The sequence below is a fragment of the Oncorhynchus tshawytscha genome, linkage group LG08 (genome assembly GCF_018296145.1).
Source record: "Oncorhynchus tshawytscha isolate Ot180627B linkage group LG08, Otsh_v2.0, whole genome shotgun sequence".
Lineage (NCBI taxonomy): Eukaryota > Metazoa > Chordata > Actinopteri > Salmoniformes > Salmonidae > Oncorhynchus > Oncorhynchus tshawytscha.
Window position 1 is genome coordinate 59,588,056 of NC_056436.1, and position 17,840 is coordinate 59,605,895.

Below are 17,840 nucleotides of genomic sequence, written 5' to 3' on the forward strand. Positions count from 1 at the left end.
TCTGTAGATATTGTAAAGTCCGACAATTATAGTCTAGTTTGTAGAGTAGAGAGAACCTGTATTTTCTACCTATGAAATATGAAACACATATAGATACTTATCACAGGAGGTTGGTGGCAACATAATTGGGGAGGATGGGCTTGAGGTAATGACTGGAGCGGAATTGGTGGAATGGTATCAAATACATCAAACATGTTTTACATGTGTTTGATGCCATTCCATTTACTCTGTTCCAGCCATTATTATGAGCCGTCCTCGCCTCCACTGCTACTTATACGTTAAAGGTTGGGAAAAAATCAAGAGAATTTGTCAAGCAGTTAAATTGCTATCCACAATCAAGAATGCCTTCATGTTCTTTCTTTATATACAGCACATAGTACCTACGTGTGGAGTGACTGATCCCCATTGAAACTAGTAGACTTGCAGTTCAGTACCAGGGAAATGCACCTATGGCAAAATACTAACTTGTGGAATGAACCTGATTGACAGCATTTTGGCCAGAGACATGAACTTGCGCAAACAATGTAACTAGCACTCAATAATACAACCATACAACCATTGCATCAGTCCACATATTTTTCTCACACACCACACACACGCACATACACAAACAAACACATTGCATTCATTACTGGCGGAGTGTATCAATCAAATCATCTCTTGCTGAATTGTCGTTGCTATACTCTAACATAGCCCTGTACACGTTAAATCATGTTTTCCCTCTAGAGAACGGAGACTAAAACCGCAGCTGAAAGCTGGTGTCCAGTATAAAGTCTTCCACAAACGTGGAAATGCTCAAATTGATTGACAAACTCATTTAGGAACACACAAACTGAAACTGTCTCTTCCAGATTCACATTATAGTCATGGGTTGAAAAACTATCCGAAGGGCGAAGAGAACATCCACAGTGTGTGTGTACTTCCATTCAGTAGCAGGTGAGACGGTTAGAGAACCTGAATTGACTATCCATGTCCAATAGAGGTCGCTGTTGGTCCAGGTGTGGAGTGTAACAGGTAGGGCGGCAGCGCGGGCCCTCAGGTTCCTCCTGTTTCTTCCCGTCCTGTTTCTTCCCGTTATCAAAGTTTAATAAATATCTGACAGACAGGGACAAGCATGAGCATTAACCAAACCTGTAATCCGACACAGAAACACACTCTCTCTAATGCCCCCCATAATCAGTCAAGAGTAATTAACACAATGCTTAGCATATTGCTGCTTTCTCTTTCTGTAACACACATGATTTCCAGGGCTCTATTTGTGACACTCGTTTGTGCAGGGGTTGATGGTCACCACACTTGTAACTGAATGTTAGGGATTGTTCTCATATCGTTTGATTGTGATTGACACCAGAGCTACTGAAGGTACCAAGACACACTGATGGTTATTGTAAATAAGTTCACAGAGTTCCCTCTAAGTTAAGAGAGGGAACTATGTAGGAATGTGACTTAGGGCTCTGTTCAATAGAAATTGAAAGGTCATTTCCTATTGAGCTGACATATTCGCCATTTACCATGAATGCAGTCTTCCCTAACGCAGGAATGTTGCCTTTAAATTTCAATCACGCCGTTAATGCTGAACTTCTGCGATACGGACTGCAGAGAGCCCTTGTCATTCTCGTGAAACAAATCCACGTCCTCTTTCAGGACACAGCACCTACAAGCTGTTTGGACACACCTTTAAATCTAGAGAACCATTGACTGACTAATAAAACAATAAATTCCTTTCACTTCCTCATTCGCGCACACAGCTCACCTCACTGAGCAGAACCCACACATCAGAGTCGCTGTGTACCAGCAGACGTAAAGCAGAGATGGGCTGCATCTGTGCGTCTATCTGTCCCTCAGCCATCCCATCCACAAAGGAACCTACAAGCGTAAGACAAACATGCAATAATATATTAGTAACCTGAAGGTGGCATTATTCTGAAAACCCCGGGCAGAATATACAGTCTATTATAACAGCAATCGACTCTATAACCAGTCATGTACAAAACATCCCACAGTGGGCTATAACCTTTTAACAATTGGAGTTTCATATGAGACTATTGTCTATGAGGAATTATGTTGGTTATGTATGAATGGATTGGACTCTGACATCAATGGAAGGCTTCTAAGGTGTGTCCTTTTCTTTGTTCTCCTCTGCTGTTTTGGTACTGTAGGTTCTCTCTCTCTCTCTCTCTTCTCCTTTCTCTCTCCCCTTCTCACTGGATTCCACTAGTTACCACAGCCACAAAATTGTCTATATCATAAAAAGTCATATAATCAAAAATGTATTTTTGGTCTTAATTTAAGGTTAAGGTTAGGCATATGGTTAGCAGTGTGGTTAAGTTTAAATCTCATTTTAAGAAGATGAATTGAAGAAATATGTTGGGTTTATGACTTTGTGGCAACTATTGACGATCCTTCTCACTTACAGCAGTGATCCACTATGCGACTAGCATGCTAGCTTCGCCCTCATGTCGGTGTTAGCAAGCAGGTTAGGTCGTGCTTGGTATCAACAGCCAATCCAGTAGGGGCTGTAAACTATATAGTGAGCTTTGATTGGTCAACAGCAATGCAACATCGCAGAGTACGCAACAAAAGTTCCACTTTCCCCAACTTTGGTCCCGCCTTGTTCACACTCTCTCGCCCATGTTTATGTCATCCAACAAATATTATATTTCATCTCCCCCCAAAGTGCTAGATGGATTTCTGCCATTAACTTAAGGGGAACATTGACTTTACATTTCAATCCCGCTTTAATGAAAGCTCAATGTTATTATTCTTTTTTCTCCCTTTTTTAAATCACCAAGAGAATCCGTAATTAATCCCAGTCCTACTGCTGTTGCCGCCCTAGGTCTAGTATTTCCAAGACTGCTTCTCGCTCTCGGCCTCCTTGTAACTCTATATCCGTCTCCCTTAGCTTTCCCTTCTTCTGGCTCTTCAACAATTGGGTCTTATATCAGGTGTGTATCAGCTAATTAATATAGAGTTGATGTCCACACCCCCGTGTAAATGTCATTCGTATAATAATAAAAATCCCTGTCATAATCCATCTGTTTAAATGGACAATTGGTCTTCTCACAAACCTATGTGACCCCAACATCAAAAGGTGAGACTCATGAACACATACAGTACCTTTGTAATGTTTTCAGACCCCTTGACTTTTTCCACATTTTGTTACATTACAGCCCTATTCTAAAATGTATTAAATAAATAAAATAAAAAATTATTGTCAATCTACACACAATACCCCATCATGACTAAGCAAAAACAGGTTTTTAGAAATGTTTGCAAATGTATTAAAAATACATAAGTATTCAGACCCTTTGCTACGAGACTTGAAATTGAGCTCAGGTGCATCCTGTTTCCATTGATCATCCTTGAGATGTTTCTACAACGTGATTGGAGTCCACCTGTGGTAAATTCAATTGATTGGACCTGATTTGTAAAGGCACACACCTGTCTATGTAAGGTCCCACAGGTGACAGTGCATGTCAGAGCAAAAACCAAGCCGAGGTTGAAGGAATTGTGAGCCAGGATTGTTTAGGGGAACAGATCTGGGGAACGGTATCAAAACATTTCTGCAGCATTGAAGATCTTCAAGAACACAGTGGCCTCCATCATTCTTAAATGGAAGAAGTTTGGAACCACCAAAACTCTTCCTAGAGCTGGCCCCCCAGCCAAACTGAGCAATCGGGGGAGAAGGGCCTTGGTCAGGGAGGTGACCAAGAACCCGATGGTCACTCTGACAGAGCTCTAGAGTTCCTCTGTGGAGATGGGAGAACCACCATCTCTGCAGCACTCCACCAATCAGGCCTTTATGGTAGAGTGGCCAGACGGAAGCCACTCCTCAGTAAAAGCCACATGACAGCCCGCTTGAAGTGTGCCAAAAGGCATCTAAAGGACTGAGAAACAAGATTCTCTGGTTTGATGAAGTATGGTGGTGGCAGCATCATGCTGTGGGGATATTTTTCAGCGGCAGGGATCGGGAGACTAGTCAGGATTTAGGCAAAGATGAACAGAGGAAGGTACAGAGAGATCCTTGATGAAAACCTACTCCAGAGCGCTCAGGACCTCATACTTGAGCGAAGGTTCACCGTCCAACAGGACAACAACCTTAAGCACACAGCCAAGACAACGCAGGAGGGCTTTGGGACAAGTCTCTGAATGTCCTTGCGTGGGCCAGCCAGAGCCCGGACTCGAAACCGATCAAACATCTCTGGAGAGACCTGAAAATAGCTGTACAGTAATGCTCCCCATTCAACCTGACAGACATTGAGAGGATCTGCAGAGAATAATGTGAGAAACTCTCCAAATACAGGTGTGCCAAGCTTGTAGCGTCATTTAAAAAATGTTTACCTTCATTTTACTAGGCAAGTCAGTTAAGAACAAATTCTTATTTTCAATGACTGCCTAGGAACAGTGGGTTAACTGCCTGTTCAGGGGCAGAACGACAGATTTGTACCTTGTCAGCTCGGGGATTTGAACTTGCAACCTTTCGGTTACTAGTCCAACGCTCTAACCACTAGGCCACCCTGCCGCCCCAAAGAAGACTCAAGACTGTAATCGCTGCCAAAGGTGCTTCAACAAAGTACTGAGTAAAGAATCTGAATACTTAAGTAAATGTAATATTTCAGATTTATATTTTTAATTAAATGTGCAACCATTTCTAAAACACTGTTTTTGCTTTGTCATTATAGGGTATTGTGTGTAGCTTGATGAGGGGGGAATTTTTAAAAAACAACATTTTAGAATAAGGCTGTGATGTAACAAGTCAAGGGGTCTGAATACTTACCCAATGCACAGTATATGGTCAGTGTTATACTCTATGACCCCCACAAGCTTCACAGGCTTTGTCTGGTGTCGGTACCGCCAATGTGTTAACTTCTGTCTGTAGCGTCCTAACAGTTTGGCCTACAAACTAATATGGCCTCGCCATCGAAATCTGAGACTCTCACAAACTTGTACATGTCAGTTGTTTTGCTGTATGACGCCCACAAGCCTCACAAGACGGAAGGTAACCCGGTAGCAGTTTAAAAAAAGTGAATGATATGGAAGTACTCTAGTGCCCAAAAAAGGGGTCAAATATGGGTCAATTTGGGGGGTTAATTTCCTGGGCTTTCTCAGATCTCTTAGACATAGGACAGTCACTTCAAAACTTAATTCCTTTTTTTTATTATTTAAAAAAAAAACTTTTTTATGAATATGTTATTCAATGTGTTTCTATGGGCTAATACTGTAGCAGTAAGGCTAAATTAAATGTTTCATCAAATGACTATTGTAGCTGAAAACAGCTGAACCATCACTCCTGTGTTCCAATGGCACATTGTGTTAGCTAATCCAAGTTTATACTTTTAAAAGGCTAATTGATCATTAGAAAACCCTTTTGCAATTATGTTAGCACAGCTGAAAATTGTTGTTCTGATAAAATAAGCAATAAAACTGGCCTAGACTAGTTGAATATCTGGAGCATCAGCATTTCTGGGTTCCATTACAGGCCTAAAATGTCCAGAAACAAAGTACTTTCTTCTGAAACTCATCAGTCTATTCTTGTTCTGAGAAATGAAGGCTATTCCATGCGAGAAATTGTCAAGAAACTGAAGATCTCGTACAACGGTGTGTACTACTCCCTTCACAGAACAGCGCAAACTGGCCCTAACCAGAATAGAAAGTGGAGTGGGAGGCCCCGGTACACAACTGAGCAAGAGGACAAGTACATTAGTGTCTAGTTTGAGAAACAGGCGCCTTATAAGTCCTCAACTGGCAGCAAAGTTAAAACCATATCTCTGGCCAGTGTCTGTTCTTTTGCCAATCTTAATCTTTTCTTTTTATTAGCCAGTCTGAGATATGTTTTTTTCTTTGTAACTCTGCCTAGTAGGCCAGAATCCCGGAGACGCCTCTTCGCTGTTGACGTTGAGACTGGTGTTTTGCAGTCATATTAGTTTGTAGGCCAAACTGTTAGGACACTACAGACAGAAGTTGACACATTAGCGATACCGACTTCAGACGAGGCCCGTAAAGCATATGGAGAAATGTAAATGTAAAACACTGAACATGTAAAAATCTGCAGTTTCCAGCTACAATAATTTACAATATTAACAATGTCTACACTGTATTTCTGATCAGTTTGATGTTATTTTAAATGGACAAAAAAAATGCTTTTCTTTCAAAAACAAGAACATTTCTAAGTGATCCCAAACTTTTGAACGGTAGTGTTTGTATATATATATATTTTTTTTTCTTCATTAGGAAGTTGTGTAAATGTCAGATGTTTCTTGATTGATGTGGTGCTATCGTATATCATACCATTTGAAATGGCTGTTTCTCAGCTTTCAAAATATGTATCATGTTTTTGACACCAGCAAATGATGCTCATTAATGCACACGAAGGTCATGGTCTCAGTAAATTCAGGAATTCCTAAACTCAACTATCGATGATGCAATAATGCCAATATAGTGATTTACAGTTACAATTAGCTGGATTTCTAAAGCCTCGTGTTTCCATTCCCCTTTGAGATGATTTATGATTCAGCAAAGCTTAGTCATTCCTTCTCTCTCTATTTGCGCTATCTCAATCACAGAAGGCATTAAGAGGGTCAAAGGTACACTTACACAGACAACCAACCGCCACCACACAGACACTACCAGGGTAGAGTCCGATAGCTATTCTAGTTATTGTATTTCTATGATTCCGAATAATCCAGACAAAGAACAACACCTTGATGGAGGTGTGTCTGCCCGTCTTACCCTGGCAAGTGTTTGTGTCTATAAGGCCAGAGATGACAGAGAAACTACTAGCAATAAAAGGAGATCAGAGCTTTTTCCGACCACATCACCTGACCAGGAATAAGAATATTAAAACTCATGTACCAATCACTATGAAGCCTCCGTAAGATCCTTCGTATTGAGGAGACTGGCCACCCACCAGTCTGTCACTCACCGAGCTCTGGAGAGGAAAAACACATGTTAAACTGGGTTAAAATTGACCTATTTTTCACTATCTCAGGTCGCATTCAGCAGAGCTGTGTAACGCAACATCTATGTCCATAGTCATTGCACTATGACGATGGTTCTGCTCCACAGTACTATACAAATGGAGTTATATTTGAATAGTTCTACGAAACACAGCCATAAGGTAACGGAAGTTCTATGGAGTACAGTCATTCAAATGAGTATAATTTTAAATAGCCACACAAACACGATATGAGCAGAAGTCTATGGAACACTTCCACTATAACACTAGAACTAGAATGGGAATGTTTAAGATACATAAAGTTCATAGTCATTTAAGAGTAATTAACACATAGCTTAGCATATTTATATGTTTTTCCCATCTGTAATACACTCGATTTCCAGTATTCTATTGTGTGAGACTCACAAGTCACCAGACTAGTTACTGAATGTCAGGGATTGTGCTCATATCGTTTGATAGTGATTGATGTCAGAGCTACTGAAGGTACCAGGACACACTGATGATTATATTGATGACATTATGAACAATGTGTGACTCTTTCATTTTTTACTTTGTATAAGACTGTAGTGGAGTATGAACAGGAGTGAAAGTTTCATATTTTGTGTTGATTTATCTCAAACACACACACACACACACACAGATAGGCCATCAGCGTGTAGATAGCATGTGGTGGTTGGTGTTTCCTGTCATCTTGTTACATAGTCCCCAGGATCTGACACCTGAGAGTCACATCAGTCTCTTAGACCAGCTCCATGACACTGCAGTCACCAGAGATCTCTCTCTCTCTCTCTCTCTCTCTCTCTCTCTCTCTCTCTCTCTCTCTCTCTCTCTCTCTCTCTCTCTCTCTCTCTCTCTCTCTCTCTCTCTCTCTCTCTCTCTCTCTCTCTCTCTCTCTCTCTCTCTCTCTCTCTCTCTCTCTCTCTCTCTCTCTCTCTCTCAGTCAGTCAGTCAGTCAGTCAGTCAGTCAGTCACTCACATCACTAGGGAGCACCTCCACGGTGGTGTTATAAAACTTGTCTCCGTTGATCTCAATGTTTCCGCTGCGAAACAGGTACCTGGAGAGACAAGATTGGATCATCGGAGTCATTACCTACTGTAGAATTGCAACAGTTGGGCTGACTGGTCAAAATAGAATACACCTCTGTCATATATCCCTCTCATACCATAAATGACCACGATCAACAAGTGTCAACTAACTCAATACCTACAATGTATTTGCTTATAACTCGTAATTTCCTTTAACTCCATTCTAGTTGCTTTGAGACATTCCCTGTGTGTCTAATCACAGTGTGGTATTAAATCAAGTAACATGTTCTTGATCGCATACACATATTTAGCGGATGTTGCGGATGTAGCATTGTCCATTATGAGAGAGGGTGTGACAAGTGGAAGGCAAAGTCCTGTTCCACAACCTTTATACAGGCAAGCAGACAGAGGGAATGGGAGTCAGCGTCGGGAAGGCCAGTTTTTTAAATGTGACCTGTGGTTGAAGTTCAAATAAAAGTGTGTGTGTGTGTGTGTGTGTGTGTGTGTGTGTGTGTGTGTGTGTGTGTGTGTGTGTGTGTGTGTGTGTGTGTGTGTGTGTATGTGTGTGAGATGAAACAGCTAGCTCACTAGTCTTTACTTGATTTGAATGTGTTCTGCTGCAGACAAACAACCGGACTACACGTGCCCCTATCCCATCCCTGACCGTGAGAAGACACATGCTAGCAACTCCAAAGTCATTTATCATATTCATTTCCAACGCAGTTTGTTACATTTAAAGCTACAATAGAGAAACAAGTCTGAAAATAAAAAGATATTAATGAAAGAAAATACCACCAATCTTTAAGGGTTCTTTTTTCACAAGAGGACAAAGGGCTACCGATATCTGTTCACGTGCCTGGTGTTCACGTGCCTGGTGTTCACGTTCACGTGCCTGGTGTTCACGTTCACGTGCCTGGTGTTCACGTTCACGTGCCTGGTGTTCACGTTCACGTGCCTGGTGTTCACGTTCACGTGCCTGGTGTTCACGTTCACGTGCCTGGTGTTCACGATCACGTGCCTGGTGTTCACGTTCACGTGCCTGGTGTTCACGTTCACGTGCCTGGTGTTCACGTTCACGTGCCTGGTGTAGGCTACTGTGGGAGTGTGTGTGTGTCCACTGACCCGGTGACAGTGAGTGGCTGCGGGAAGCTGAGCAGGATGAAGTCTTCAGCGGTAGGGGTCAGGCCCCAGAAGAAGTCCTGGCCCTCGTAGGCCCTCTCCAGGGTGTGCTGCTGGTAGTGCTTCAGACTACTGCTCAGCTCTGCACGGGGGTTACTGTGGGCAGCAAACAGTGGCGCCTTCCCAAAGTCCTTATCCTGCTCAAACACAATGGAGAGAGAGAGAGACATTTGAATTATAACTGCCACTAACTGAGTTTATCTTGCACAAACACACCAGAGAGAGATAATCTTACTTTCAGTTTCTGTACTTTCCCAGGCAGAGAGGAGTGAAGGCCTACATGTTGAAACAGAGAGGGTTTATATCTCAGCTTGAGCAGGCCCTTCTGCAGGTTGCAGTCTTTCTGGACGGGACAAAACAAGATGAAAAGCCCATCAACTCTCCATCCAATAAAGGAATTGTTCACTCACAAGGTTTGTGAGATGCGTGGACTCTACATTAGATCATCGTTTGCATTTCATTCTCTTGAACAGAATACTTTATTTTGCTGAGCACAACTCACCGCATCTTTTTCTGGGTTGCAAGCCTTCACCCACAGAATGTGGTCCAACAGCCAATCAATGGGCTTGTCTTTGTGGAACATCAGAAAGAACTCTGCTATCATTGGTAGATCACGGGCTCGGAACATCTTGCCTGATGCAGACACAAACACACACACAAACCCATAAATTAAAATAAAATGACAAGGAAGAAGAGTCATGAGTGTATTGTACCTACCAGTGGAGGCTGGTGAGGGGAGGATGGCTCATAATAATGGCTGGAATGGAGTAAATGGAATGGTATCAAACACATGGTTTCCATTCACTCCATTCCAGCCATTATTATGAGCCGTCCTCCCCTCACCAGCCTCCACTGGTACATATCCACATCTGTGAGTGTAAATAACCTCATTAATTAAAGGTAATAAATAAACTGCATGTGTTCACCTGCTTTCGTTTCCACCGTTGTCGTACAGTAGAAACAAGTGTTAATCTAAAAACGATCAACTACGATCTCCTTTTCCAGACACACACACACACACGAGCACAGACTCACCGATGAAGCCGAGCTGAGAGAACTCCAGCAACATCCAGTCATCCGAGGCCAGTGATCTGACGTATGTTTTCATGGCCTGAGAGTAGCCAGGCTTAGCCACAATGTCATCTTCCAACTGAGAACACATATTTTTTCCAATGAGGATGTGTTCATAAAAATATGATTTCGATTCACTTTCTAAATTCACATTTAAATGGAACAACTCACATGCAGTTACACAGACAGACTGACTGACCAATCACAGAAGTTGAACTCTGACCCCCCACCTGTACATAGTAGGTTCCCTTCTCATGTGCGTAGAGCATCAGGAAGCTGTAGTCCAAGTTCTGCTTGGTGCGCCATCTGAAAACAACCACAATACAAACCACTTACTGTGGGTATAGATGATGTGTTAGACTTTTTTATTTTCATGATTTTAAGACCACACATCTGTATGTGTTGGGTTGTGTTTGGTTGTGCATGCGTCCGTTTCTCACTTGACTCTATCCTTGGAGTCTCCAAAGGTTTCCCTGAGTCTGCGGAAGTTGGGGTAGAAGTACTGAGAAGGGGACACTACCTCCAACAGGCCTGAGTGCACATCCTTAGGAAAACTACAGCCACACACAACAGGCAAACACACAGATAAACTACAAAACACATTGAAGAAAGACTAACAAAAAAAACCAAACAGCCAAAACAGTCCAACTAAAATCCCAAACAACCAAAATGTCTCACTTATGCTTTATGAGTTCTGCTACGGTGTTGACGTATCCTGCATCCGTCTGAAATAAAGAGACAGAGAGAAGGGGAAATGAATGAGAAGGGGGAATCCAGTGAAAGTTTAAACATGAGGTCATATTACTAAGAGTGGTGTGTTCGTGCAATATAATCAGTGTAGATGAAACATGAGAGGTACAATACACTGAAGGTGTCTTGTGTCTTGACTCCTGTGTGTGCTCATATCCTCAAACACACAACCACTACACAACCACTACGCAAAGTTACCATCAATTGGGCAAACCTTTGAGTTGGAATGCAAACATGCAAAGCAGTTGCAGGGTAGTTGTGACGCGAGTGATCACAGTTGAACATTAGGAGCTGAAACGGCCTTAGGTCTTGAAATCAAGAACAGGAAATTCCCGTTACGTGCCCGTCAGTTTCTGTAGTTCAAGTCTAGTGTTAAAGCATACACACCTCAGGTCCTGAAAGGCATGGTCACACATTCAATAGGTTTAGCAGGTCTTTTGTTAGAAACTAATCACTTTCTTTTTCTCATTCTAATCCCTCAATTTTCTGCTTTAAAATAATAATAATATGTCGGTTAGAGCCTAGGGAGAGACCTGGCCAAAGTCTGGGTCCCCAACCTACATTTATTTAATTTTTATTCAGCTAGGCAAGTCAGTTAAGAAAAAATTATTATTTACAATGACGGCCTACATCGGCCAAACCCTAACCCGGATGACACTGGGCCAATTGTGCGCCGCCCTATGGGACTCCCAATCACAGCCAGTTGTGATACAGCCTGGAATCAAACCAGGGTCTGTAGTGACGCCTCTAGCAAGGAGATGCAGTGCCTTAGACCGATGCACCACTCGGGAGCACACATTAACCCATCTACAAAGTCCCTTCCTCTTATGCTTAACATCTAGAAAGACACTTCTAAATTACCTGATGGGGCCCCAATTGTTATTGACTTTAAGTGAGGTTTGATTGGCAAAGACTGTCACGTGTGTCCATGTGCCTCTATCAGGGTACGTGAGCAAGTTACCTCGGCAACAAAGACGATGATGACGGTGTCTTCTCGTTCAGAAGGTGAAAGGTCGTAGAGGAGGGAGTTCAGGGTGCTAACCAAGTAGCTCTGCTTCTGACGCTTCACCGTAGGGATCCCCAATACCAGGGACACTGACGCATACACACACAGGGAGGGAAGGAAGGAAAGAACACAGTAAATAGCCTTATCTGCTGCAGATTTCAAATTTCCAGAGCTATTGATAACACAGGTGACGTTCTGGTGAAGAAGGAGTAAAGTCCACACAGAGCAGGGAGGGTGAGGTGGGTGGATAGAGGTTACAGGGTGAAATCCACACCAGGTTGTGTAGTCTCTCACTTTAACACAAGCCCTCCTGTTTGTCAAAGAGAACATGTTTACGCAGACACATTTTTACATGTAATACATTTCTACACACACACGCACACACGCACTCACGCACACACACACACACACCAGGGATTAAGACAGAAGGAAGAGTCTTTCACCTCCAGTCCGGCCCTGTCCCAGGACGACGTTAGGATTCAGGCTGTCTGCGTGGTCCCGTAGGTGGGGCAGGTAGAGGTAGGCATTGGGCAGTCTGGAGGAAAGCAGACCGAGTCTTCTCTTTATCAGTCCTTCTACACTCCACACCACCAGAAACCAAACCAAACACACAACGAACGGTCAGACATAAAAAATACCTAATCCTTTTTTATTACAGCAGCAAATGACCTGTGAGAGGTCATTGGATTAGCATTGTTGGCAATGTTTAAAAGGCTTATCTTGGATTCACAAAAGTAAACAAACTTGGGAGGAGAGATACAAATAAGGAAAGAGAAAGAAAGAAAGAAAGAAAGAAAGAAAGAAAGAAAGAAAGAAAGAAAGAAAGAAAGAAAGAAAGAAAGAAAGAAAGAAAGAAAGAAAGAAAGAAAGAAAGAAAGAAAGAAAGAAAGAAAGAAAGAAAGAAAGAAAGAAAGAAAGAAAGAAAGAAAGAAAGAAAGAAAGGAGAGAAAGGAGAAAAAGGAGAAAAAGGAGAGAAAGAAAGAGATAGGGAAAACACTGCCATGGACCAAAAACATGTGGATTCAGGAGGGGTAGTTTGATTTCTGCCCGTCTGTGACCAGCACTGAACATGAATTGAAAGTAAAGTATCGTCCTCAAACTGGATCCACAAAGTACAACGAGCCTTTACATAGATGACAACATGGCTGTCCTGTCACCTATGATCTAAATGTATACTGATGATAACTTGGCTCTGTCACCTCACCTGTGACATTAGTGGAGGAGTTGTTGTTCGGTATGGTGAGGTTCCTCAGGCTGGTCAGCAGACTGCTGAGCTCCCTGTACACCAGCTCCCCCCTGGACTCTGCAGCCAGCAGACGTTCATACAGCTGGATCATCTTAGGGTCGTAGGGGGGTTCACCCTTGTCTACCCACACACACACAAACACGCACCCACATATGCATGACAGAAAGAGTCGGGAGGAGAGATAGAAACGTTAAGAGAGTGGATAACAGTTACAAGTCTATGTTTAATGCATGGATTTGAAAAAACTTCAGTGATATCACATTTTTCTGAAGTATTGAGTAGTTGGGTGCAGGATAACAAAAGGTATAGCTCAGCAAACTGCATGTACAGTAGAATAACCACACACACAAACACACACACGCTTACTCCTCCCCCCAAAATTAATTAAGATAATCCCCCCATAGCCCCATTCCACTGCCGGAATTTCCAAGACAACCCCATTCATACAACATAGTTCCTCAAAGGACACTCCTGGTGTTTTAGTTGCCGGGTTAAAGCAGGAAAGGGGCATGTGGAATGGTGTGTACATTTTCCAGAAAACAAGGAATTCACACTTTAGCAGTCTTTCTTTAAGTCATTGAAGTATTACATCATGTAAAACGGGTACCATGGTATAAAGTCACCATTACTTTTACTCTGTGTGTGCATGTGTGTGTGTGAGAGAGAGAGAGGGGAGAGAGAGAGCGCGAGAAGAGAGAGAGGAGCTAGAATCAAATTGATGTTTGTCGCACCTGGTGTACATTTCTGATTGTAAGAACAGATTGAGTTGATCTGGTGTTGCAGAATCATGGAAATAGGCCTAACTCCAGATTGGAAACATTGGAAGGTATATACAGTTGAAGTCAGAAGTTTACATACATTTAGGTTGGAGTCATTAAAACTTGTTTTTCAACCACTCCACAAATTTCTTGTTAACAAACTATAGTTTTGGCAAGTCAGTTAGGACATCTACTTTGTGCATGACACAAGTCATTTTTCCAACAATTGTTTACAGACAGATTATTTCACTTATAATTCACTGTATCACAATTCCAGTGGGTCAGAGGTTTACATACACTAAGTTGACTGTGCCTTTAAACAGCTTGGAAAACTCCAGAAATTTATGTCATGGCTTTAGAAGCTTCTGATAGGCTAATTGACATTATTTGAGTCAATTGGAGATGTACCTATGGATGTATTTCAAGGCCTACCTTCAAACTCAGTGCCTCTTTGATTGACATCATGGGAAAATCAAAAGAAATCAGCGACCACTGAAAAAAGATTGTAAACCTCCACAAGTCTGGTTCATTCTTGGGAGCAATTTCCAAACGCCTGAAAGTATCACATTCATCTGTACAAACAATAGTACGCAAGTATAAACACCATGGGACCACGCAGCCGTCATACCGCTCAGGAAGGAGATGCGTTCTGTCTCCTAGAGATGAATGTACTTTGGTGCGAAAAGTGCAAATCAATCCCAGAACAACAGCAAAGGACCCTGTGAAGGTGGGGACAAAGATCGTACTTTTTGGAGAAATCTCCTCTGGTCTGATGAAACAAAAATAGAACCGTTTGCCCATATTGACCATCGTTATGTTTGGAGGATAAAGGGGGAGGCTTGCAAGCCGAAGAACACCACCCCAACCGTGAAGCATGGGGTGGCAGCATCATGTTGTAGGGTTGCTTTGCTGCAGGAGGGACTGGTGCACTTCACAAAATAGATGGCATCATGAGGAAACAAAATTATGTGGAAATATTGAAGCAATATCTCAAGACATCAGTAAGGAAGTTAAAACTTGGTCGCAAATGGGTCTTCCAAATGGACAATGACCCCAAGCATACTTCCAAAGTTGTGGCAAAATGGCTTAAGGACAACAAAGTCAAGGTATTGGAGTGGCCATCACAAAGCCCTGACCTCAATCCTATAGAACATTTGTGGGCAGAACTGAAAAAGCGTGTGCGAGCAAGGAGACCTACACACCTGACTCAGTTACACCAGCTCTGTCAGGAGGAATGGCCCACAATGTACTCAACTTATTGTGGGAAGCCTGTGGAAGGCTACCCAAAACATTTGACCCAAGTTAAACAATTTAAAGGCAATGCTACCAAATACTAATTGAGTGTATGTAAACTTCTGCCCCACTGGGAATGTGATGAAAGAAATAAAAGCTGAAGTAAAACATTCTCTCTGCTATTATTCTGACATTTCACATTCTTAAAAGTAAGTGGTGATCCAAACTGACCTAAAACAGAGAATTTTTACCAGGATTAAATGTCAGGAATTGGAAAAACTGAGTTTAAATGTATTTGGCTAAATCAATATATCAAATATACTGAACAAAAATATAAACGCAACATGTAAAGTATTGGTCCCATGTTTCATGAGCTGATATAAAAGATCCCAGAAATGTTCCATATGTACAAAAAGCTTATTTGTCTCAAATGCTGTGCACAAATTTGTTTACATTCCTGTTAGTGAGCATTTCTCCTTTGCCAAAATAATCCATCCACCTGACAGGTATGGCATATCAAGAAGCTGATTAAACAGCATGATCATTACACAGGTGCACCCTGTGCTGGGGACAATAAAAGACCACTCTAAAATAGGCAGTGTTGTCACACAACACAATGCCACATATGCGACCAATTTTGAGGGAGCCTGCAATTGGCATGCTGACTGCAAGAATGTCCACCTGAGATGTTGCCAGAGAATTTCATGTTAATTTCTCGACCATGTTGTTTTAGAGAATTTGGCAGTACATCCAATCGGCCTCACAACCGAAGACCATGTGTAACCACGCCAGCCCAGGACCTCTACATCTGGCTTCTTCACCTGTGGGATTGTCTGAGCACAGCCACCCTGACAGCTGATGAAGCAGGAGTATTTCTGTCTGTAATATAGCCCTTTTTGGGGGGGAAAACATATGCACTCCCAGGCCCACCCATGGCTGCGCCCCTGCCCAGTCATGTTATGCCCAGTCATGTTAAATCCATAGATTAGAGCCTAATGAATTGATTTAAATTGACTGATTTCCTTATATGAACTGTAACTCAGTAAAATCGTTGAAACTGTTGCATGTTTCGTTTATATTTTTGTTCAGTGTATTTATCTTTAAATATTACCATTCGAAAACAATAGAAAACTGATACAACAGTTCTGCACAAGCGTTTCACCTTTTGAAAGTTTGTAACCTAATTGACAGTTTGTAGCCTAATAACTAGTGTTACACGTGCGACATTTTACCATTTCCATTATAAGCGGTGAACCAGGTTAGAGAGAGAAAAACAGAAGCCAGAAGACATCCAAGTTTGACATGAGTGAGCCTCATCTCATCTCTCAAACTGTCAATAGAAATATTCCGTCTGATTTTGGTCTAAAACGAATACAGCGCTGCCGTTGAGTTCAAATGATAATCCACGCAGGTTACTCTCGCTCCTGCCATGACATTGCAAACTATGCAGCCCCAGGTTAGTCGTCAGAAAGTCCGTGCCTAGACAGTGTGCCCTGATGAAAGCCGGAAAGTCACTTCCTTATCTCTACATATAGTTTGACATACAACGACAACCCCTGGCTAGCCAACTAACTCAGGACGTGTGACATTTTCCTGGAAAAGTGATGACACTTGAGCTGTACAGTCTTTCAGTTGTGTTCTCAACCCCATCTGCTGGGCATATTTGGATTTTTATTCCAGCGTGGTTCGTTTTTCTACCAAGTCCGATCGAGAAAAACCAACAACTTGAAATGCCAATAGATGGATTGGTTGTTTAGCAACAAAATTAACGCGTGCGCAACTATTTAGGCTGACGCGTGCACAACTGGTTTAGGCTGTTGACAATATGTAAACTATATTTTGTCTCCAAATGTTTATTGATCAAGGCCCTTCTCTCCCGATTGCTCAGTTTGGCCTGCCAGCCAGCTCTAGGAATTGTCAGGGTGGTTCCAAACTTGATGGAGGCCACTGTGTTCTTGGGGATCTTCAATGCTGCAGATATTTTTGGTACCCTTCCCCAGATCTGTGCCCCGACACAACCCTGTCTCTAAGGACAATTCCTTTGACCTCATAGCTTGGTTTTTGTTCTGACATGCACTGTCAACTGTGGGACCTTATGTGTGTCAGAGTATGTGAGTGGAGTTGAGCAGTTGGAAACCAGATCATCGCTCTGGCGCTCCACTTCCTTTCCAGAGCTCCACTTCCAAAACCGCTGTTCGCTCAAAGGAAAAAACAATTCTGCTCCAAATTCGCTTTATTCATTAAAATCACAATTTAACCAAAGCTCATCTATTTTTGTGACTCCCTGGACCTACCATTTTGAAGTATTGAAACCAAACCATATGATTTTAATTACAATTATTTTAATAAACAACAGGAAAAGATGACTGTAAGAAGCGTTCATCATTTCAAATAGGCTACATGTTGTATTAAACAGCATGTAAACACTCTAAATTGGCCAGGAGCCAGACAGGTACCCTAAGAAGGAACGAAAATTAAATATTTAGGCTATATTATGTATATTATTTCAAGGCTATATCCAGTGGTGTAAAGTGCTTAAGTAAAAATACTTGAAAGTACTACTTAAGTCGTTTTTAGGGTATCTGTACTTCACTATTAATATTTTTGACAACTTTT

The 17,840-nt window shown here is 42.0% G+C and overlaps 1 protein-coding gene across 5 annotated transcripts; it reads right to left on the reverse strand.

Annotated features, from left to right (window-relative positions):
* Nucleotides 1-346: 346 nt before the first annotated feature.
* LOC112255688 (alpha-1,3-mannosyl-glycoprotein 4-beta-N-acetylglucosaminyltransferase B) lies at nt 347-16,834 on the reverse strand. 5 transcript variants are annotated; one of them, XM_042325705.1, is made up of 16 exons: nt 16,457-16,562; nt 13,965-14,032; nt 13,192-13,353; nt 12,431-12,562; nt 11,943-12,076; nt 10,910-10,956; nt 10,672-10,785; nt 10,462-10,537; nt 10,196-10,310; nt 9,663-9,793; nt 9,396-9,503; nt 9,104-9,297; nt 7,932-8,010; nt 6,853-6,928; nt 1,754-1,866; nt 347-1,095 (listed from the first exon to the last, which is right to left on the reverse strand). In XM_042325705.1, the coding sequence occupies exons 2-16, from the start codon at nt 14,020-14,022 to the stop codon at nt 1,078-1,080; spliced, it is 1,557 nt and encodes a 518-aa protein (XP_042181639.1). In that variant the 5' UTR covers nt 14,023-14,032; nt 16,457-16,562; the 3' UTR covers nt 347-1,077. The 5 variants fall into 5 exon arrangements, with proteins under 5 accessions (XP_042181639.1, XP_042181640.1, XP_042181637.1 ...); XM_042325706.1 differs by lacking the exon at nt 13,965-14,032 and having other exon boundaries at nt 10,672-10,710; nt 16,457-16,834; XM_042325703.1 differs by lacking the exon at nt 13,965-14,032 and having other exon boundaries at nt 16,457-16,829.
* Nucleotides 16,835-17,840: the final 1,006 nt, after the last annotated feature.

What these genes read in the sequence shown, in the direction of transcription:
- LOC112255688 (XM_042325703.1), bottom strand. Translation starts at nt 16,541, where the DNA reads ATGAGGCTCACTCATGTCAAACTTGGATGTCTTCTGGCTTCTGTTTTT. An exon ending in CAGCCACTCACTGTCACCGG is followed by an intron (nt 8,011 to 9,103) that starts GTCAGTGGACAC and finishes TTGTCTCTCCAG; the next exon opens with GTACCTGTTTCGCAGCGGAA. An exon ending in CGGAGGCTTCATAGTGATTG is followed by an intron (nt 1,867 to 6,852) that starts GTACATGAGTTT and finishes TTACGCTTGTAG; the next exon opens with GTTCCTTTGTGGATGGGATG.